Source organism: Asterias rubens, chromosome 22 (assembly GCF_902459465.1).
Source record: "Asterias rubens chromosome 22, eAstRub1.3, whole genome shotgun sequence".
Lineage (NCBI taxonomy): Eukaryota > Metazoa > Echinodermata > Asteroidea > Forcipulatida > Asteriidae > Asterias > Asterias rubens.
In genome coordinates, this window is record NC_047083.1 from 6,736,657 (window position 1) to 6,753,834 (window position 17,178).

The window sequence follows — 17,178 nt, forward strand, 5'->3', positions numbered from 1 at the left end:
TCTTGGCCGTTCAACGGCTGCCACTGACATCATGTTTGGTGGCAGCAACACGAAGGACATTTCCAAACCCTAGTGTACAGTACAGTGGAAGGATTTTCGTATCCACCAACGGATTAGGCAGCTTTGCTTTGGTTTATTTGTCTTCAGTCGTAACAATTTTCCAAGTTATAATGATCCGGAGGGAGTGAGAAATAATTTTATAAGCCATAATAATTTACGTATAAATGTACATGTATATTATTTCATTTTGTTTCTTTCAGAGGGGTGGGTGGTTCAAATTGATTAATTTAATTTGAACCACCCACTCCTCTGAAAGACACAAAATGTAAATTACTCTGGCTTATAAAATTAGGTGTGTGGTTCAAATTGCTTAATTTAGCACTTATGTGCAATAAACTTGTCCCCTGTTGTCAACAATACACTATGATTAACATGGTAACAACATTCAACTTGGTTAGCAGAAATATAAAAACAAAACAAAAAAAGAGAAGCCTACATGTACACCTCCATAATAACGACAACACTAAAACTGTATGTATTTGCAAACGACAATAGTTTATTTTTCAGTTTTAATTATCAAAATTGAAAAAAGGTTGCCTAGTGATAGCGAAATCATCTGAACATTCCGTCATCAAAAAAAGTTAACTATACAACCCTGTCAACGCCCCTCCCCCTAAAAAAGAAAACCTAAGCCATGTTATGTACCTAGTTAGCTGTGGTTCTCTTTGTAAATTGTAAATTAAGTTGTACATTAAAAGAATATAATAAAATCATTGTGTACAGACCATGTTATTCTGTTTTTAAACAAAGTTGATTGTACTACCCTGGTTACCCCCCCCCCAAAAAAAAAATATATATAAAAAATAAAATAAAAACCCACATCAATGTGTACAAGCTAGGGCCCAATTTCATGGATCTGCTTACTGTAAACAAAGAATCGACACTTGCGGAAGCAGGAAATTCTGTGCTTACATCAAGCGCATTTCACAGGTTACCAGCGAATTTTGGCTTTTGCGGGTCATAGGTGCATACTTGGTTTATACCAGGCATTCTACGCTTACAAAGCGCAGAAATTTGGCATTTGGACGTAAGCAGAGAACGGTGATCATAAGCGCAGAATTTGGTGGTGAACAGATCCATGAAACTGGGCACAGGTCATTCTTTCTTCAAACAAAGTTGAACCCACTACCTTTGAACCCCCACCCCCCCCCCCCAAAAAAAGCTGCTGCATCCTTTTCCGGCTGGTGAAGGTTGATGTCAATGACACGGGGGTTACACATCAGCTGCGGATGGAGTTGTTTTCATGTCTTGTCACCCTGCTGACAATGAACAAGTCATGCATTCTTTGCGTATCTGTTTAATGAAAAACAAAACCAAATAATCGTTATGTGGGATTTCTTGAAAATTTACAAGGCAGAAATACAATCTCGGAAGGTTTGACGTAACACCACAGACTGACAATCTCTCTTTGAGTTGGCGTAGTTTTGAAAAGAACCTTACAGAAGTTAACGCAAAACCAGAACAAAGGGAGTCCACATGCAACAAAACCAAGGGGGCAGGTTTTCTTTATGTCTGATAGAAAACATGACCTCCAACCACCCCCCTCCCCCAGATCTACACCTAGTGCAAAACTGTTCAGGTACAGATCGGGGTGGGGGTGGGGGGGTTCTTGCGATTCAACACCCCATCCCCTCCCCCCCCCCTCCACCGTGAACAGTTTTCAAAGGGGCAGCTGAAAAACTAAAAATGAAGAAATCATCTGATCCTCTGAAAATTTGCATGCATAGGCCTACTACTTACCTAAAGTGCTATTGAGAATCTTAGGTCTCCATTTCTAGTTCTGGCTAGCATGTCTCCGTCCTGCATTGTCTTCGTCCTGCATTCTCATTGTAGTGTAGAGCTGCGAGTTATTTCTGTACAAAAAAATATAAAAACAAAAAATAAATAAATAAATTAAAAAACTAGTGCTAATAAAAGAACTGGCCTTATTTTACAAATGCAAACATAGTAAACACTCCATGTAATTAACCGTGCCAAGCCAATAAACACAGCTATAGGAAAACTTCACACTAAACTTCTCTGGAATTGGTAATTCCTGAATTAGGAGAGAAAAAAATCTGAATGACCATGGATGGGCAATTATATGGATGGGAGTTTGAACATATTTCTGAGCTGTGCCTTAAAAAAAAAAGCGAACAATTCTTAGGCAGCTTTGGCAAAAACAATGTCCAGCAATCCAGTATAGACCAATATAAATACATGTCGGCGAGGCCAATAAACTGTTAACTGTAACAATCAACTTTTTAAATGGATTAATATAGTGTTCACACATGGTTGAGCATGATCATGCCAGAAAGTGTAAACCAGGGCATAAACATGCCAAAAGCACTTGGGTGGCTACATGGATTCATCACTCAACAGAGTCAATACACTATGTAGCTATTTTATGGTAGTCGGGTCAGATTCATAGCATGCACATCGTGTCATTTGACAACAAGATGATTGTTCCTTGCATGAAAAGGGTAGAGATTGTTTACTATTTTTCTTATTACAAATACATGTGCATGTATTGGGCCTGAATTAATAATGGAGATAGTTTCTCAGTAGTAGATTTTTAAAAATTATTAACAAGTACTTACCAGGCTTTTCTCCCTCTATTTTCTGTAATGCCACTTGATTATTTTGCTGTTCCACGGCCACTTGCGACCAGGGCCATCGTACCGTCGTACTCGTAGCATGCACAAGCAGCACTGGCTGGGGCCTGGTGGTAGAAGATCCCCCTGAATTCTCTCGACGTTTAGAGGTTTAAATTTCGGAATCGATCCAGGCTTCTTACACAAACTTTGAAACTTCTAGTGCATCCACAAACAACCAAATAGTCGGCAGTTGTTATAGCTGATACACTAGAAACAAAAAGCTTCGTAGCACACACGCACGCCTGGCTGTAGTGTGGATGAAAACGCATACACAACACACGGAGTAACATGGCGTAATCTTTGTTTACTCTCGTTGCTTCATGGGTGTGACGTCACCATTTTTTGACCGCGTTCATGACGTCCGCTGGTTTACAAATCCGCTTGGATTTCAGTGTTGGTTTAATAGCCGGGAACCAGTACAGGGCGGGAAATTTCAAAATCGAAGAATCGAGGTCAAATTTTTCGGTCAAATTGTAGCAAAATTATTTGGAGAAAAACATGACCACAACAATGAATTGATAGCTGAACACAACATAAACAAGTTCTGATAGTGATTTTAATGTAGGAGTACCGTTATAGTCCATGTTTAACATGCCATATTTGTTTTCGTTCAGATAATTGTCTTTAATTTTGAGTTGATCAAAAGGAAAAGTTTACTAGAGTGGGAATTGAACCTGCGACCTATGGATTAACATGCTTGCACTCCACCAACTGATGAGCTTTAGGCGGTCTCTCTGTCTTGTGAAAAATATGTTTGTTCGGGGTACCAGTCAGAAGCATAGCTTGAGACTACCTTTTCACCAGGGATCACACCCAAGTTTAAGATACAATGGGAAGCGGGTCACCAAATCGAATATTTCAAGTATCACATAATTAACCACAAATGGTAATAATTTAACGGTTGAACAAAAGAAAAAACAATATCCTTACATAAAAGTGTATCACATCAATAAAAGTGTATCACATCCTTTTTCTGACGAAAGGGAGCTTTTTGAGACTCACACTGGCGTCCTTTCCTATGTTCTCAAAGACGAAACAATTGACAATTACCAGTGAGTGGGACTCCTCCGCTATAGTCTCTCAAACGTCTCACGAAGCAGTTTCCTCTTTTCTGTTAAAGGAATTCATGTTGTCTTGTACCGGTCGAGTTGGTCTTTGAGGCATATGTTTGGAAAGATGTTTTAAAAGTAGAATACAATGATCCACAAATTTGCCTCGAAATGCGTGGTTTTCCTTTTACCTCGTCGACTAACACGGTCGGCCATTTATGTAAAAATTGCCGATCGTGTTAGTTCGCAAGGCAAAAGGAAAACCACACAATATTTCGAGGCAAATTTGTGTGGATCATTGTATTCTACTTTTAAAACATTTTTCAATCCATATGCAATTTATAACAAACGGTTTAAATGCTTTTTTGACCAACTCGTCCGATCCAAGGCAATATGTTCCTTTAACGTTCAGTTTCTGGGGAAATGGTTATCTACAGAGACCTTAATTAATTTGAAGTATTTTGATCACTGTACTTCATTGTACTTCACAAGCCGAACTGAAAACGGAAAATGTGTATTCGAAATCTCACCGACAATGAATGAACAAGAATAAAAAGCAATGTTTCGAAATGCTGAGTCATTTTCCCCAGTGTAATAACATGATTATTAACAACCATCTTGGTTCATTAGCGACCTTTCGATTTTCGGGACGGTAGCACACAGGACGGTAAACAATTCTAAGCGTGTTTTGTGCCTGGGAAGATGAGGCTACAATAACGTGTGCCGTCCCGAAATCGAAAGACGGAGGACGCTATGTTAACGCATGGAGTTCGCATGGAGATGCAATACAAGTACACTTGTATAGAGGGTACTCTAGACATGTTTGGTTGGTTGCGCCCATGTGAGAAAGAAGGTATATGTACAACACGTCCATTAATGCTTAGTGGCCTCATCTTTTCTGGGGAAAAAAATACGCTATAAGAGATTACTTATTGTATATAATAGAGATCAGTGTAAGGGAGCAGGAAAATCGATCGACGTATGCGCCAAACTGAAGTAGTCTCCATCGTGTAGAGATTGGGAACGCTATTTTGGTGAAACAACGTCCGGTCTGTACGACAGTGGAGTGATGTCCTTTGTGGGGGGGGGGGGGGGGCTAATCGTCCTTACTTGCAGCTAGAGCTGAATTGCGATGGACGCTGCTACAACGTGTCCGAGAAGCAGGCATGCAAGGGCGCATTCAGCTGCCAGCCACATCAACCCATTATGACCACAGAGCACAGCCAAGATCGAAAGTGTTTTATTTTTTCCTGAAGGAGAATTTGACTCACAGTCAAGAATTTGACTCACATAAATGGCCGACTGTGTTAGTCGATGAGGTAAAAAGAAAACCAAACAATTTTGAGGCATATTTGTGTACATCATTGTATTCTACTTTTACATCTTTCTAACCATATTAATTTTATAAAAAAATGGTTACAAAGGCTTTTTAAATACCCACTCGGCCGATCCAAGGCAACGTGTTCCTTTAAAATCTTAAGCACTGACATGATTCAAGTTTGAAAAGTGGGCAATTTAAATATAATATATAAAAAATCCTTAGATGCTTACTTCACTCATGAAAAAAAAGGTTACTATAGATTTCTTCATTACTTTACTAGGCAACATGTACATGTTGGTATCAACACGCCAGTCTACTAGCAGACATATCCATCGACACTATGCCGCCCCTTCTTGCTGAGGCGACCACACCCCTCAATGACGGGTTACTGATTTGTAGTTATTCAAGCAGCCGTGCCTACAACATGTCAACCCTTAGCCAGATTCCAGTTATAACTGTTTATCAGCCCCGTTTTTCAAGATGAAACAGTACATCGTCTCTAAAGAGGGTGTGTGGTGAGGACAACATGTAGTTTGTCATACACCTTGGGGACGTCACCAGATGACTTTTAACAAAGTCTTTGGTCATTGATTTGAAGATAGTTGCTGCTGGAAAACTCTCCGAGAGGCAGAAGTCGAAGCCCCTGAAATTGCGGAATCGATCTTGAAGGTATTCTATGTCTCTGTACCCAACATGCTCAACAAGTCCACATGTCTTGAACTGAAACCAAACCTATTGTCAGTCCACTAATAGGAGAGATGTGTAACCTTGATATGAACTAATACCGATGCTGCCCAATCATTGAATTGACACAGGAGGATGTAGAAGCTCCATTGTAGCAGGGGCACAGGTCAGTCTTCCCAAAAGTGCATCCTCTCTTAGCAAGCATGTATGTTGCATATCGCTAACCAGCTCCCTGCTCTCTTCTAGTCCCAAGCCAAAGACGCACCAAAGTACTGTCATATCAAGCCCTCTGCATCATCCTGCCCTCGTTTCTTCGGTCATCTCAGAATACACAATGCTGATGTTTCTCTCTGCCCCAACGTTGCATCCAGGGAGGGGGTTCACCAACCTAAAACCTAGCCAGTTGTCTCACCAACGTCTCACCAACATCAGTTGCTCAAGTCTCACCCTTAGTAGGCCTCACACATCACCATATCACAAACTGGCAGATCGTCAACACCATAAGGACACTCAACTCAGTCAACCCGACATTCTTATCAGTTTTGAGGAAGTCTCTCTCTTCACCAACATACCTACGAGAGAAGCACATCATCGCCAAAAAACACTTAAAGCTGATCCCACAATGACTGACCGTACAAGCCTCACTCTTCAAGAAGTCGCCGATATTCTCATCACCCGCGTTTTGTCATCAAGCTTCCGATTGAGGGACCGGTTGTACGAGCAAACCTTTGGGACCGCTACGAGATCCCTCTAGCCACGGTCCTGGTGAATTTGTTCATGGAAGAACTTGAACTATCGAGAACAAAGATCTTCGCACATCAGACAAGCCTCCCACCAGAATGACCATCACGCAAGCTCCAACGTGATCTTCAGTCAAGCTCAAGTCAAGACTTTCCACAGATTACCCAACTTGATTCATGCAGCACTTCTTACACTCAAGGAAAAGCAAGACACCCAAGACAAGACTGCTTTTTACTGCACTCACTGCCTATATGGGAAAGTATGCACCGGGGAGGCTGGTCACATATTATCTACATATATCTAGAATCAATGAGCATCAATCACATGGCATACATAAGCAGCCATCTATAGCATTCACAAGAAGAAGATCATCTCATCGACTGGAAGTCAAGATTATTGCTTGCAACACAGTTCCAAAAACACTCCATTGTCTTCATAAATGACATTTGCAGCAGCAGCTGACCACTATACTGATACACACCAGCGCAAACGAATCCAGCCAGCAAACAACTCCAGAGCATCAACTAACAACAATCAACAACTTGGATACTTGGATACTTTCTGCCCAAATGTGCTTTACTTTGCTTTACCTGCAATACCACTAGCAGTCTAGCGTTCCCCGAAGATTAGCAGAGTATGCTGTTCCACAGGTCGAGAACACACCGACTCGTTTCGGAGCCAAGCCCTTTTCACACTACTCTATTCCCCGGGGTTTGCCCCCTGGGATTAACGACCGGCCTTTTCACACTCTGGTTGCTTTTTCCTCAGTCTGCCCTAGTCTGTCTACCGCTGCAAATGGGCAAACCTTGGTGAAAAGCCACCCTAGGTTCTCCAGTTGCTCTGGAGCAGGGATAAGCCGTAAAATCCTGACGTATTCTTGAAACATGCAACCGGAACCACATGGAATACAGTGTGAAAGTGATATGGGGTCATATCAGGAGCAAGTCCCGGGGCATCCTGGGGCTGTTTCACACAGGGATAAGATATACAGTGTGAAAGGGCCAAAGGGCTATACACACTGTTGTACCCTAAATTTTACTGTTTACTGTTATTCATTATCAATGCATTGTTTAACGCACAAGCAGGAGAGCCTGTGATGATGCTTTAAGCGAAGGCCTAAAGGTGACAACATTTTCAATTGCTAGTTTCTTTTTGATATCTTTGATTTAGTACTTAGCAACAATGTTTGGATTCCATGAAGGCTTAAGGTGTAAAATACCATTGCTCTCCTGGAATAAACACTTCTTTTCAGTATAAGAATTAATGAGTTCTGTGAAAGTGAAACCTGTGTTCACAGGCAGTCTTCTATGTGTACTCGGATGGTTGCTATGGTAAATATATGTTAATAAGCAACTAAATATTTATTTTTTTGTTTTGTATAACAATTATGACAGCCTTGAAAATTATTTTACCCATTAATTATTCTCTTCTTCAGACCAAGAGGCAATGTGAAAAAGAAGCAACATTCTAACAAACAGTGGATAGACTATTTTTTGTTCTGTTTATCCATTCCCTAGCAAAAAAACGATTGTTTATTTTGTTTTCTGGTTACACTTATAGTATTGTTTTGTCTCCTGATGACACTGACTGTCTTTTAAACATGTCCACTCATAGTTCTGATGTTCTGGAACATGGGATAAAGCTATCTGGGTGCACTAGGGAGGCTTAAAAGCGCCGTCGCTAGGGTAAATGAGTTACCTAGCAACTGTTGCTAAGGAAAATGCATTTTTCAATGGCTCCACCCCTAAAAATAATCAGTATTGGTTGAAGAATACTTGTGCCAAGTTTCATGCTTTTATCACTTTCTGAGCAATTCTTACAGTATTTTGCACCAATCGCCTAGACTATCTGATTGAGTAAATACACGTAACAATCGGCATGTACCAGCATAAGAAACTGCCAGGCAAATGTCTTGCAAGATTTTGAAGTTGGTAATAACTTCTTGTGTATTTCTGAACATCCATCTTATCATTTGAGGATGCAATAACGAGAATAATTTTAATTGCTCTCCCTAATTCTGTCCGTTTTACTCAAAAAGGAAAATATCTTTCATCCTCAATGGCTTTAGTATTATAGTATATTTTTGGTAGGTGAGCACGTGAGTGTGCATTGTAAAGGCTACCAAGCATGAGGTCCAGGGGGCCGCTCAAGGGCCCCAGTTATTATTGGCATAAAATGGATGCTATCTAGCTTTTCTGTAGTCATCTTTTGAGCAGAGCAGATGTTTGAATTAATTGTGTGGGTTTTTTGTCTTCACTTTTCCTCTCTTCTTTCAGAAATCAGAGAAAAAGGCATATCATCAAACTTATCATGAATTTGGTCCGAGACTCACTTAAAAGTACACAAATGCAACTGTATAGCATCTCTCTATCTCTCTCTCTTTAATATAAAATATTTGTACGCAACATAGTCTTTGTGTCTAGTTGCATTTAAAAGCACAAAAAAAAGAGCTAGATATAATAATAATAATAATAATAATAATAATAATAATAATAGTGGCTTCTAGCGCTCAGGTCCGTCATGCAGTGACGCTCATGGCGCTTCAACATTATTACCCCTGGTCACTGGGCCTTAAATCATTCCTTAAACCATCTGATTCTCAACTCCCTGGGTAGTATACAGCCTGTGCCGCCAAATATGTAGCGCATCAAAGCTAATCCGTCACAAGAACCAACTCTGCCCTCACAGGTACCCATTTACCCCTGGGTGGAGAGAAGCAATTATTAATAGTTAAGTGTCTTGTCAGTGTCACAAGTGTCTTAACCAGGATTCGAACCCACACTCTGTTGAACCGAGTCACCACAGCTTGAATTCGGTCCTCTTATCCGCTCAGCCACGACACCCCTATTTGTTCGCACTTCTACACTTAGTGGATAAAAATATTGCACGTAATATTGATACAAAAAATTTGTACTATAAATGACATCGTGTTATTAGACCATTTTATTAAATGTGGTCTACAACCAAATTACACACATTACGCATTAGGTATTACACTTGAATTAACCGCTTTCGTACAATTTAAATTGTGCAGAATAAATCACTTCAAACATAGTCCATTTTTTAAGCTGAAAGACAAATGGGACCAACACATTGTACAGTCTAAATGTACCTGCAGAAGATATCAAAACAGGCAACAGCAGGACAGCGAAAACTTCCATGGGGATCAGAACCTCAAACTTGTATGACAAACTCCCCTCTACTGGACAATGGATCATTTCCAACAAGCATAGTGATTGTAGGATTACATGGGTTGTACCACTGTTTGTAGGAAAGATACCATTTCCTTGACGACCTCGTCTGGGTAGACGTAGTGCACCATATGTGTTCCTTTTTCAAACAGTACTGATCTCTTGGTTGCCCCATCTATTGAGGAAGAAAATAATTTTCACTATAACACAAGTAGTTTGAAATGAAAAAGAAATAACAATAACAATAATGTATTTATATAGCGCATTTTCCATGTACATTCAAGATAGAGAAGTACCAGGTGCAAAGGCTAGTCTTGGTGCAAGGTTGGTTACTGTCCATAAAAAAATTATTTCGCAGTGCGCTGCAAACTCAAACAGTAGAGGGCAGTAGATTACTATTGTAAATCCACTTCTCAGGTAAAAGCAGTTGTAGCATGTAAGTTTTTGGAAGTGTTCCATCGCAAAAAAAAAATCAGTCGTCAGTGACATTACACAATAGGCAAGTCAGCTTTTTGAAATGACGTGAATTGAAAATTTACTAAAACATTTCACAGATTTTCCATCATTATTTTGCATTTAACAACAAATGTGAATAAATGAGAGTCAAACAATATTGGCTTGTTCTTAAACAGCTGTTTAAAACCTTGCAGGGTCATAGGTATGCAATAAAGGACCTGCCTCGTCTCTAGTATCACACATTCATGACCCTGCCTCTTTCAGTCTGTGACATGCTCTGATTCAAAGAGTTGCTAATCATGCTTAAAAATGTGCAATCATCAGCTCCTTCGAAGGAGGTATAAATGACGGTACCCATTAAGCTGAATCAAACCAGATAAACATCATTCTTTATAAAACCATTTCATCAAGGGAAAGCTCCATTAAAGAGTTTCTGAGTGCGGCCACAAAAACTTCGATATTATACATCCTATACACCGAGTGGGTGTGTTAACATTGAATTACTCAGGTTATTAGATTGGATGAATTTTAGCAGTTAATCTGCCTGGGGCAGTCAGAAGCCCTACTGGTTTTTGCATGATCCAATTAAGTCTACCGTTTGGAAAAGAAATTACATGGAGATACAAGGTGCGAGTTGCTAGACAAGAAGGATGTATTTTTGCAAAACACTTTATAGTAAATCATCCCTCTAAAGAAGAGTAACAAGCCCAGGCTGGACTCCAGACACACATCTTATTGCTTGGTCCCTTAAGATTTGATCAGTTCTTGGTTGCTTAAAAAAAAAAAAAATAGGCCTACCTTTGGACTTTTCCATTTTTATGCCTTCTTTATCATAATGGAGGGTGTCATTAAGATTCATCCCTAGCCTCTGAATGGTATCTTCCAAGACAGGTCGCTCGACAAAGTTGTCATTACGACTGTAAATGCAGATTGCCGGTAGGTTAATCTCTGCTAGTCTGGACACATTGGAAATAAACTGTAAATGGAAAAAATACAGATGGAGTTGTCCAATTACAAGAGATTGGAGTTGACGAACAGACCACTGTACTGTTACACTATGCCCCTAGCAGTGATCCAGCAATGGCACAACACAAGTAAAGTAGTTAGAGTAGTGTACAAAAGTCATCCACAAACAAAATTCACAAATTGTTGACTTGTGTGCATCTTGTAAATGGGTTTCAAGTTAATGTTTAAAAGTGATTAGGGGTTGAAGAAAGGAAAATTTACTAGAGTGAGAATTGAAGCATGCTAAAGCCTGGTTCATACTTCCTGCCAATGGGAATGCAAAGCGAATTTGACGTGAATTTGACGTCACAACCCTGTTTTTGCAGCGAATGTTTCGCAAAAGTTGAGCACAGTTCAACTGCTGCGAATAATTGTTCTTTGTCAATCTCAAAATTGGAATAAGCATTATCCTAGTCGGTATCCCTCATTGTTTTACAAAACAGGGAAGATAGAATTAGCTGTTTCACATTAAATACCAACCCAGGTTATAACAGAGCCTTTAAAAATGACTGCTAGGGTCAAAACAGCAGGTCAGTAAAACCAAAAACGAATATTCTTTATCCCCGATGCAAATTTAACATTTTAAATCATTGCAGTACCCACAGCTAAAAAATAATAATAATAATAAAAATAATAATAATAATAATAAGACTTGTAATGCGCACATATCCACCCTGCTGGGTGTTCAAGGCGCAGTAAAACCAAAAACAAAACAAAAACAAAACACAACACAAAGAAAAACAGACACAACAAAATTAGTCATTGAAAACCTGTGACATAAGATAAGTTTTGAGAAGAGACTTGAATTTTGCAGTACAAAGACAAGATCGAAGATTAAGTGGTAGAGAGTTCCAGATGCGTAGGATTGGAACTGCCTCTAGCTACGTGTAATGGGCGATCTCGGTGGTCTAATTGGTATGACACAGCTCTAGAATTCCAAAGGTCGTGGGTTTCGAATCCCACCCCCAAGTAATATGCCTGTGATGTTTTTCACAGTATGTACAGTGCTTACACTCATTGGTGTATATGGGTAAATGAACATTCTTTGTCCTCGATGCAAATTTAACATCTATTAAATAAGAATAACTTCTCTACCTCTTTGAAGTTAAGCTGGGAACCTTCATAGAAAGAGAATACTTCTGAATCTCGTGTCAGCCCTCTAAGACCTGCCGAAGACACAATACCAGATGCCAATCTCCTGATTGCTGGACCAATAAGGGGAATCTGAATGCCAAAGTATAGCACTACACCAAGAAAATAGAAAAGCCAGTAAGGACTGAACAGCCTGAAATGAAACAGACAAGATCTTTATTTAATACACTGGACACCTCAATGGCAATTGTCAAAGACCAGTCTCTGCTCTAGAATTGCAAAGGTCGTGGGTTCAAATCCCACCCGAGTAATATGCCTGTGATTTTTTTCACAGAACTTGGGGTAAGTACTGAGAATACATTAGTAACTCACATCGGTGTATATGGGTGAGAAAACAAAATCATAAGCATAAAATAACAAACCTGTGAAAATTTGGGCTCAATCGGTCATCGAAGTTGCGAGAAAATGATGAAAGAAATGATTGGATGAATTTGTGTGCTTTCAAATGCGAATAAAAGACTTCTAGCTAGAAGTCTTATATTATTTTAGTGAGAAATTACCTCTTTCTCAAAAACTACATTACTTTAGAGGAAGTCGTTTCCCACAATGCTTTATACTATCAACATCTCTACAATGCTTGTAACCAAGTCAGTTTTTAAGTTAATATTTGTTTTGAGTAATTACCAAACGTGTACCTTCCCTTTAAAGGCAGTGAACACTATTGGTAATTACTCAAAATAGTTATCAGCATAAAACTGCACTTGGTAACAAGTAATGGGGAGAGGTTGATAGTATAAAACATTGTGAGAAACAGCTCCCTCTGAAGTGACGTAGTTTTCGAGAAAGAACTAAGTTTCCTCTGAAGTGACGTAGTTTTCGAGAAAGAACTAAGTTTCCACGAATTTGATTTCGAGACCTCAAGTTTAGAATTTGAGGTATCAAAATCAAGCATCTAAAAGCACACAACTTCGTGTGACAAGGGTGTTTTTTTCTATCATTGTTCTCTCGCAACTCCGACAACCAATTGAGCTCAAATTTTTACAGTTTTTTTTTTTGTGCATATGTTGAGATACACCAAGTGAAAAGACTGGATTTTGACAATTACCAATAGTGTCCAGTGTCTTTAACATCTATTATGATTGGTCTTTGCCATAAATTCTGGTCCAATAAAACTGTTGAGCTTCAAGCCCTGAAGTCTTGTGAATTTTCCCCACCAGTTTGAGTCCTGAGGAAGGAAGGTAGCCTTTAAGAAGGTTGAGAAGTTTCCTTACTTGTGAGGCCTCGCACCAGCAGATGATAACAGACATATCGACTTAATACTGCCCTCTTGTTCTGGGTCAGCAGCGAGCTGACAAGTCACATGACCTCCCATGGAATGACCTGCCACCATGGCAATACTGTTTTAAAAAAAAATGAAATATTGAAACAAGTTTAGAAGATATTACAAAGTGCAATGACCCATTCTGAACTAAAGTAATAGTCCCAATTCTTTAAAATTTCATAAAATCAAAGCAAATCAAATTTCTCCAAAAGACGTTCAGGGCATACTAACCGAAACGCCAAGTTGAAACCGACGGTTCTTTTCAAAACCACCCCAACCCATTTAGAGAAAGTCATTACATGGTGTTACCGCAAACCTTTCTATATCGTATTTCCACCATGCGAAGTTTCAAATCCTACCAAATCAAATTTGTCAACACAACAGCCCATTGAAAATTGGTACCAGTATACATGATGAAGAGGCAATGTCACACTTTGATGTGATTCAAAAAATATTAACTATAAAGTGTAACAGCAATAACAAAACCAGAGGAGAGGGATTTACCTTTTGACGCCTAGTTTTGACAGAAGTTCCTTGATGACTACAGCTTTGTGCTCAGTAGTGTGGTTATAGACACCATCCGGGTCCAACTCTGTTAACCCCATACCTACGTGCGGAACATCACAAGCAAAGAAACTGATGAAGTTTAAGTCGAGCACACATTTTCTGAGAACAATGGATTTACTTGGTGAGTCTGCTGCCACCTAAATGTCCCACAAAAGCCTCCCATTGACTCCATACAAACCCAATTCAAAAGATATTGTCAGCAATTGGTCTTGGTTGGAAAAGTTGAAAGTGATGCCAGCACAAGTTGCTTTTTGCGCAAAAGCTGAAATAAAATTGCTGGACAAACCTGACAAAGGAAGAGCTAAAACCGTTCCTTCATGCACACAATGATTAACACACAGTACATAAATATCAAAAATATTAATATCAAAGTCTTGTATAGCACAAGGGAAAAGTTTCCGTATGGCGCCACCACTTTTTCATTCGATATAAAATAATATAGGAACTTATTTACCTGATTGATATATCCCTTTTTGTAAAAATGAGTGAAAAAGTGGTGGCGCCATACGGAAAGATCCCCAGCACAAGTATCTACCAAACATGTCCAACACTGTTGAGAATTCTGTGTTATTACAATAAATTGAATCTGCACAATGGTCTAAACACCTGGGCCCAACTTCATGGCTCTGCTTACCGTAAGCACATAATCGGTGCTTACGGAAGCAGGGAATTCTGTGCTTACGCCAAGCGGAATTCACAGGTTAGCGCACTCCACGTTCTTCGCTTACAAGGCTAGCGCAAAACTTTGGCACTTGTATGTAAGCGAAAAACGTGATCATAAGCGCAGAATTCAGCAGTCAGCAGAGCCATGAAATTGGGCCCTGCTCCTTACACTACCATAGGCAATGTTTCAAATTCTCATAATGTAGCTGTGTGGGCGTCAACGCATAAGCCACAGAGTGCCCCGGTGGGACTCGAACCAGGGGCCCGAAGGTTGAAGGCGAGGAAAGACTACACCAACCCAACTGCCAAATTAGTTTGGAATTGACTCCCAAAATGGTGGACATGGTAGGTGCACATTGTGCGGAAAAGGGTTCCTCCTTATATGCAAGGGGGTCAATCAGTCAATAGCCAGAGGGATTTTGTTCTGTAAGGATTAAGCCTGGTTCATACTTCCTGCGAATGGCAATGAGATACGAATTTTGACATCGCAAATTCGCAACGAATAATTCGCAACAGTTGACTTCTGTTCAACTCTTGTGAAACATTTGTTGCGAAAACAGTCGTGTGTGTCTGTCAAAATTTGTATCACATTCGCATTCACAGGAAGTATGAACCAAGCTTTAGGCGTTGTCAATAACAATGTCATACCTGGCAAGTTTGGTAAAATGACCCTGTATCCGTGTGATGTAAGACCATGTACGAGATGCCTGTAGGATTTATGAGTGGCTGGTGCACCATGTATACATAGGATAACCGGCCCACTCTTGTCACCTTCGTCTGCGTAAACTACCTGTTCAGAATAAAAACATGTACCCATTTACCCCTGGGTGGAGAGAAGCAAAAGTGTTTTGCTCAGTATTGAGAATTGAAGAATTCTAATCCTTATGCAAATAAGTGAGCCCTTTGAAATTAAAACAGTACAATATTTGTAGGCTTTTTTCAATTCAATTCAATTTCAATTCTGGTCCAGTTAACCTTTTCTGCTAATAAAAGGCCTAAGTCTTATGGATTTTTCCCCAAAAAGTCAAGCCCCATTTCATAGCTGTACTTAGCCTTTTGTCAAGGCCTTCGTGGCTTGGACAGCTCTGAGAGCCGCGGTCCCAAGCGACCCGAAAGGGAGACCACACAAGCGAGTGGCGAAGCAACAAGGGCTTTTTCCAACTTGTTTGCGGTTTCTTTCATGTATATGTTTCTTTAAATCTTGACTTTTGGTACGGGGGTCAGCAGGTCAGCATACATTTTAATGCAAGTTTCATACACTACGAATAATTCATCAACAAAACCGCGAAACAAGTTGGAAAAGGCCCTCTAGGCTTCGCCACTCGCGTGTGTGGTCTCCCGTTCAAGTCGCTTGGGACTGCGGCTCTATGAAGCTGTCCAAGCCACGAGGGCCTTGGCAAAAGGCTAAGCTGTACCTTAAATCTAGTTCCCAGTGCTTGTACTTCCTCATTGTGGATTGTAAAGTTGTAGGCAGGCTTGTTGGTGCTGCCATCTCTTTTATTCGCACTGTTTGAATCACCCATGTCCCTCACAATCTGCAACCGAAAATAAACACAAAGGGGTGTTACAACTTTTTTTTTACAAGGCGGTGCGTCGCGCTGTCCGTACATTGCCCGCCGTTCACTAACAATATGGCGCGCATGCATCGCAGCACTGCCTTGTAACACCCCTTTCACAGAATGGTTTAGTCCAACAACAAAATAAACAGTAACAGTTGCAAAACGATGCGACAAGTTCAAAATATAAACCTGGGAATTCGCTCCGGGATCTGGTAAGTTTTTGTTCTTTTTCTTCAGAAATATTTTCTCAATGGAGTTTTGCGTGTTCATTAGCGATGAGCATTAAGTTCGTGCCCTGTACTGTAGAATTTGTGTCATGATTTTTGAAAATGGGGCCAATCTGGTGACTGTCTGACTCTGTGAAAATTATGGACAAGTTTCCGTATGGCGCCACCACTTTTTCATTCGATATGAAATAATATAGTATCTAATTTACCTCAATGAGATATCCCTTTTTGTCAAAATGAGTGAAAAGGTGGTGGCGTAATTTTTCTGAGCAAATGCTTACCTTATACAGTTTGTGAACGATGTAAAACGAACGGAAAGAAATATTAACTTGTTCTCTTTCTCTTAAATAGTCTTACTCTATAATCGTCGACTTTTTGACGTTTTCAACTCGCCTTGAAAATGTGTGCTTACTGGGCGAGCGCCCTCAAGTGTTGATCTAAAACTAATTACACTCATTACTAAATTCACTGAGTTCAAAGAGCCACGGACGCGGTTGTTCAGCCTATAATAAGTGGGGCAGCCGCACGGGTTAATGTGAAAATACTGTTTACGCAAGATGTTCATGTTTAAAGTCGTGTTTACTTATTATCGGACGTTTATGGCAG

The 17,178-nt window shown here is 40.0% G+C and overlaps 1 protein-coding gene and 1 long non-coding RNA gene across 2 annotated transcripts; both read right to left on the bottom strand.

The window, feature by feature from the left end:
- Positions 1-1,335: 1,335 nt before the first annotated feature.
- Positions 1,336-3,887, bottom strand: LOC117305185. Its single transcript, XR_004520650.1, has 3 exons — positions 2,640-3,887; positions 1,801-1,913; positions 1,336-1,353 (listed from the first exon to the last, which is right to left on the bottom strand). It is a non-coding gene; the product is annotated as an uncharacterized LOC117305185 (long non-coding RNA).
- Positions 3,888-9,157: 5,270 nt separating this feature from the next.
- On the bottom strand, positions 9,158-16,971 carry LOC117305227 (2-hydroxy-6-oxononadienedioate/2-hydroxy-6-oxononatrienedioate hydrolase 2-like). Its single transcript, XM_033790047.1, has 8 exons — positions 16,854-16,971; positions 16,202-16,321; positions 15,435-15,576; positions 14,061-14,163; positions 13,507-13,632; positions 12,239-12,428; positions 10,937-11,114; positions 9,158-9,857 (listed from the first exon to the last, which is right to left on the bottom strand). Exons 2-8 carry the CDS (start codon positions 16,307-16,309, stop codon positions 9,736-9,738), a joined length of 969 nt encoding a protein of 322 aa, XP_033645938.1. The 5' UTR covers positions 16,310-16,321; positions 16,854-16,971; the 3' UTR covers positions 9,158-9,735.
- Between the last annotated feature and the right edge of the window lie 207 nt (positions 16,972-17,178).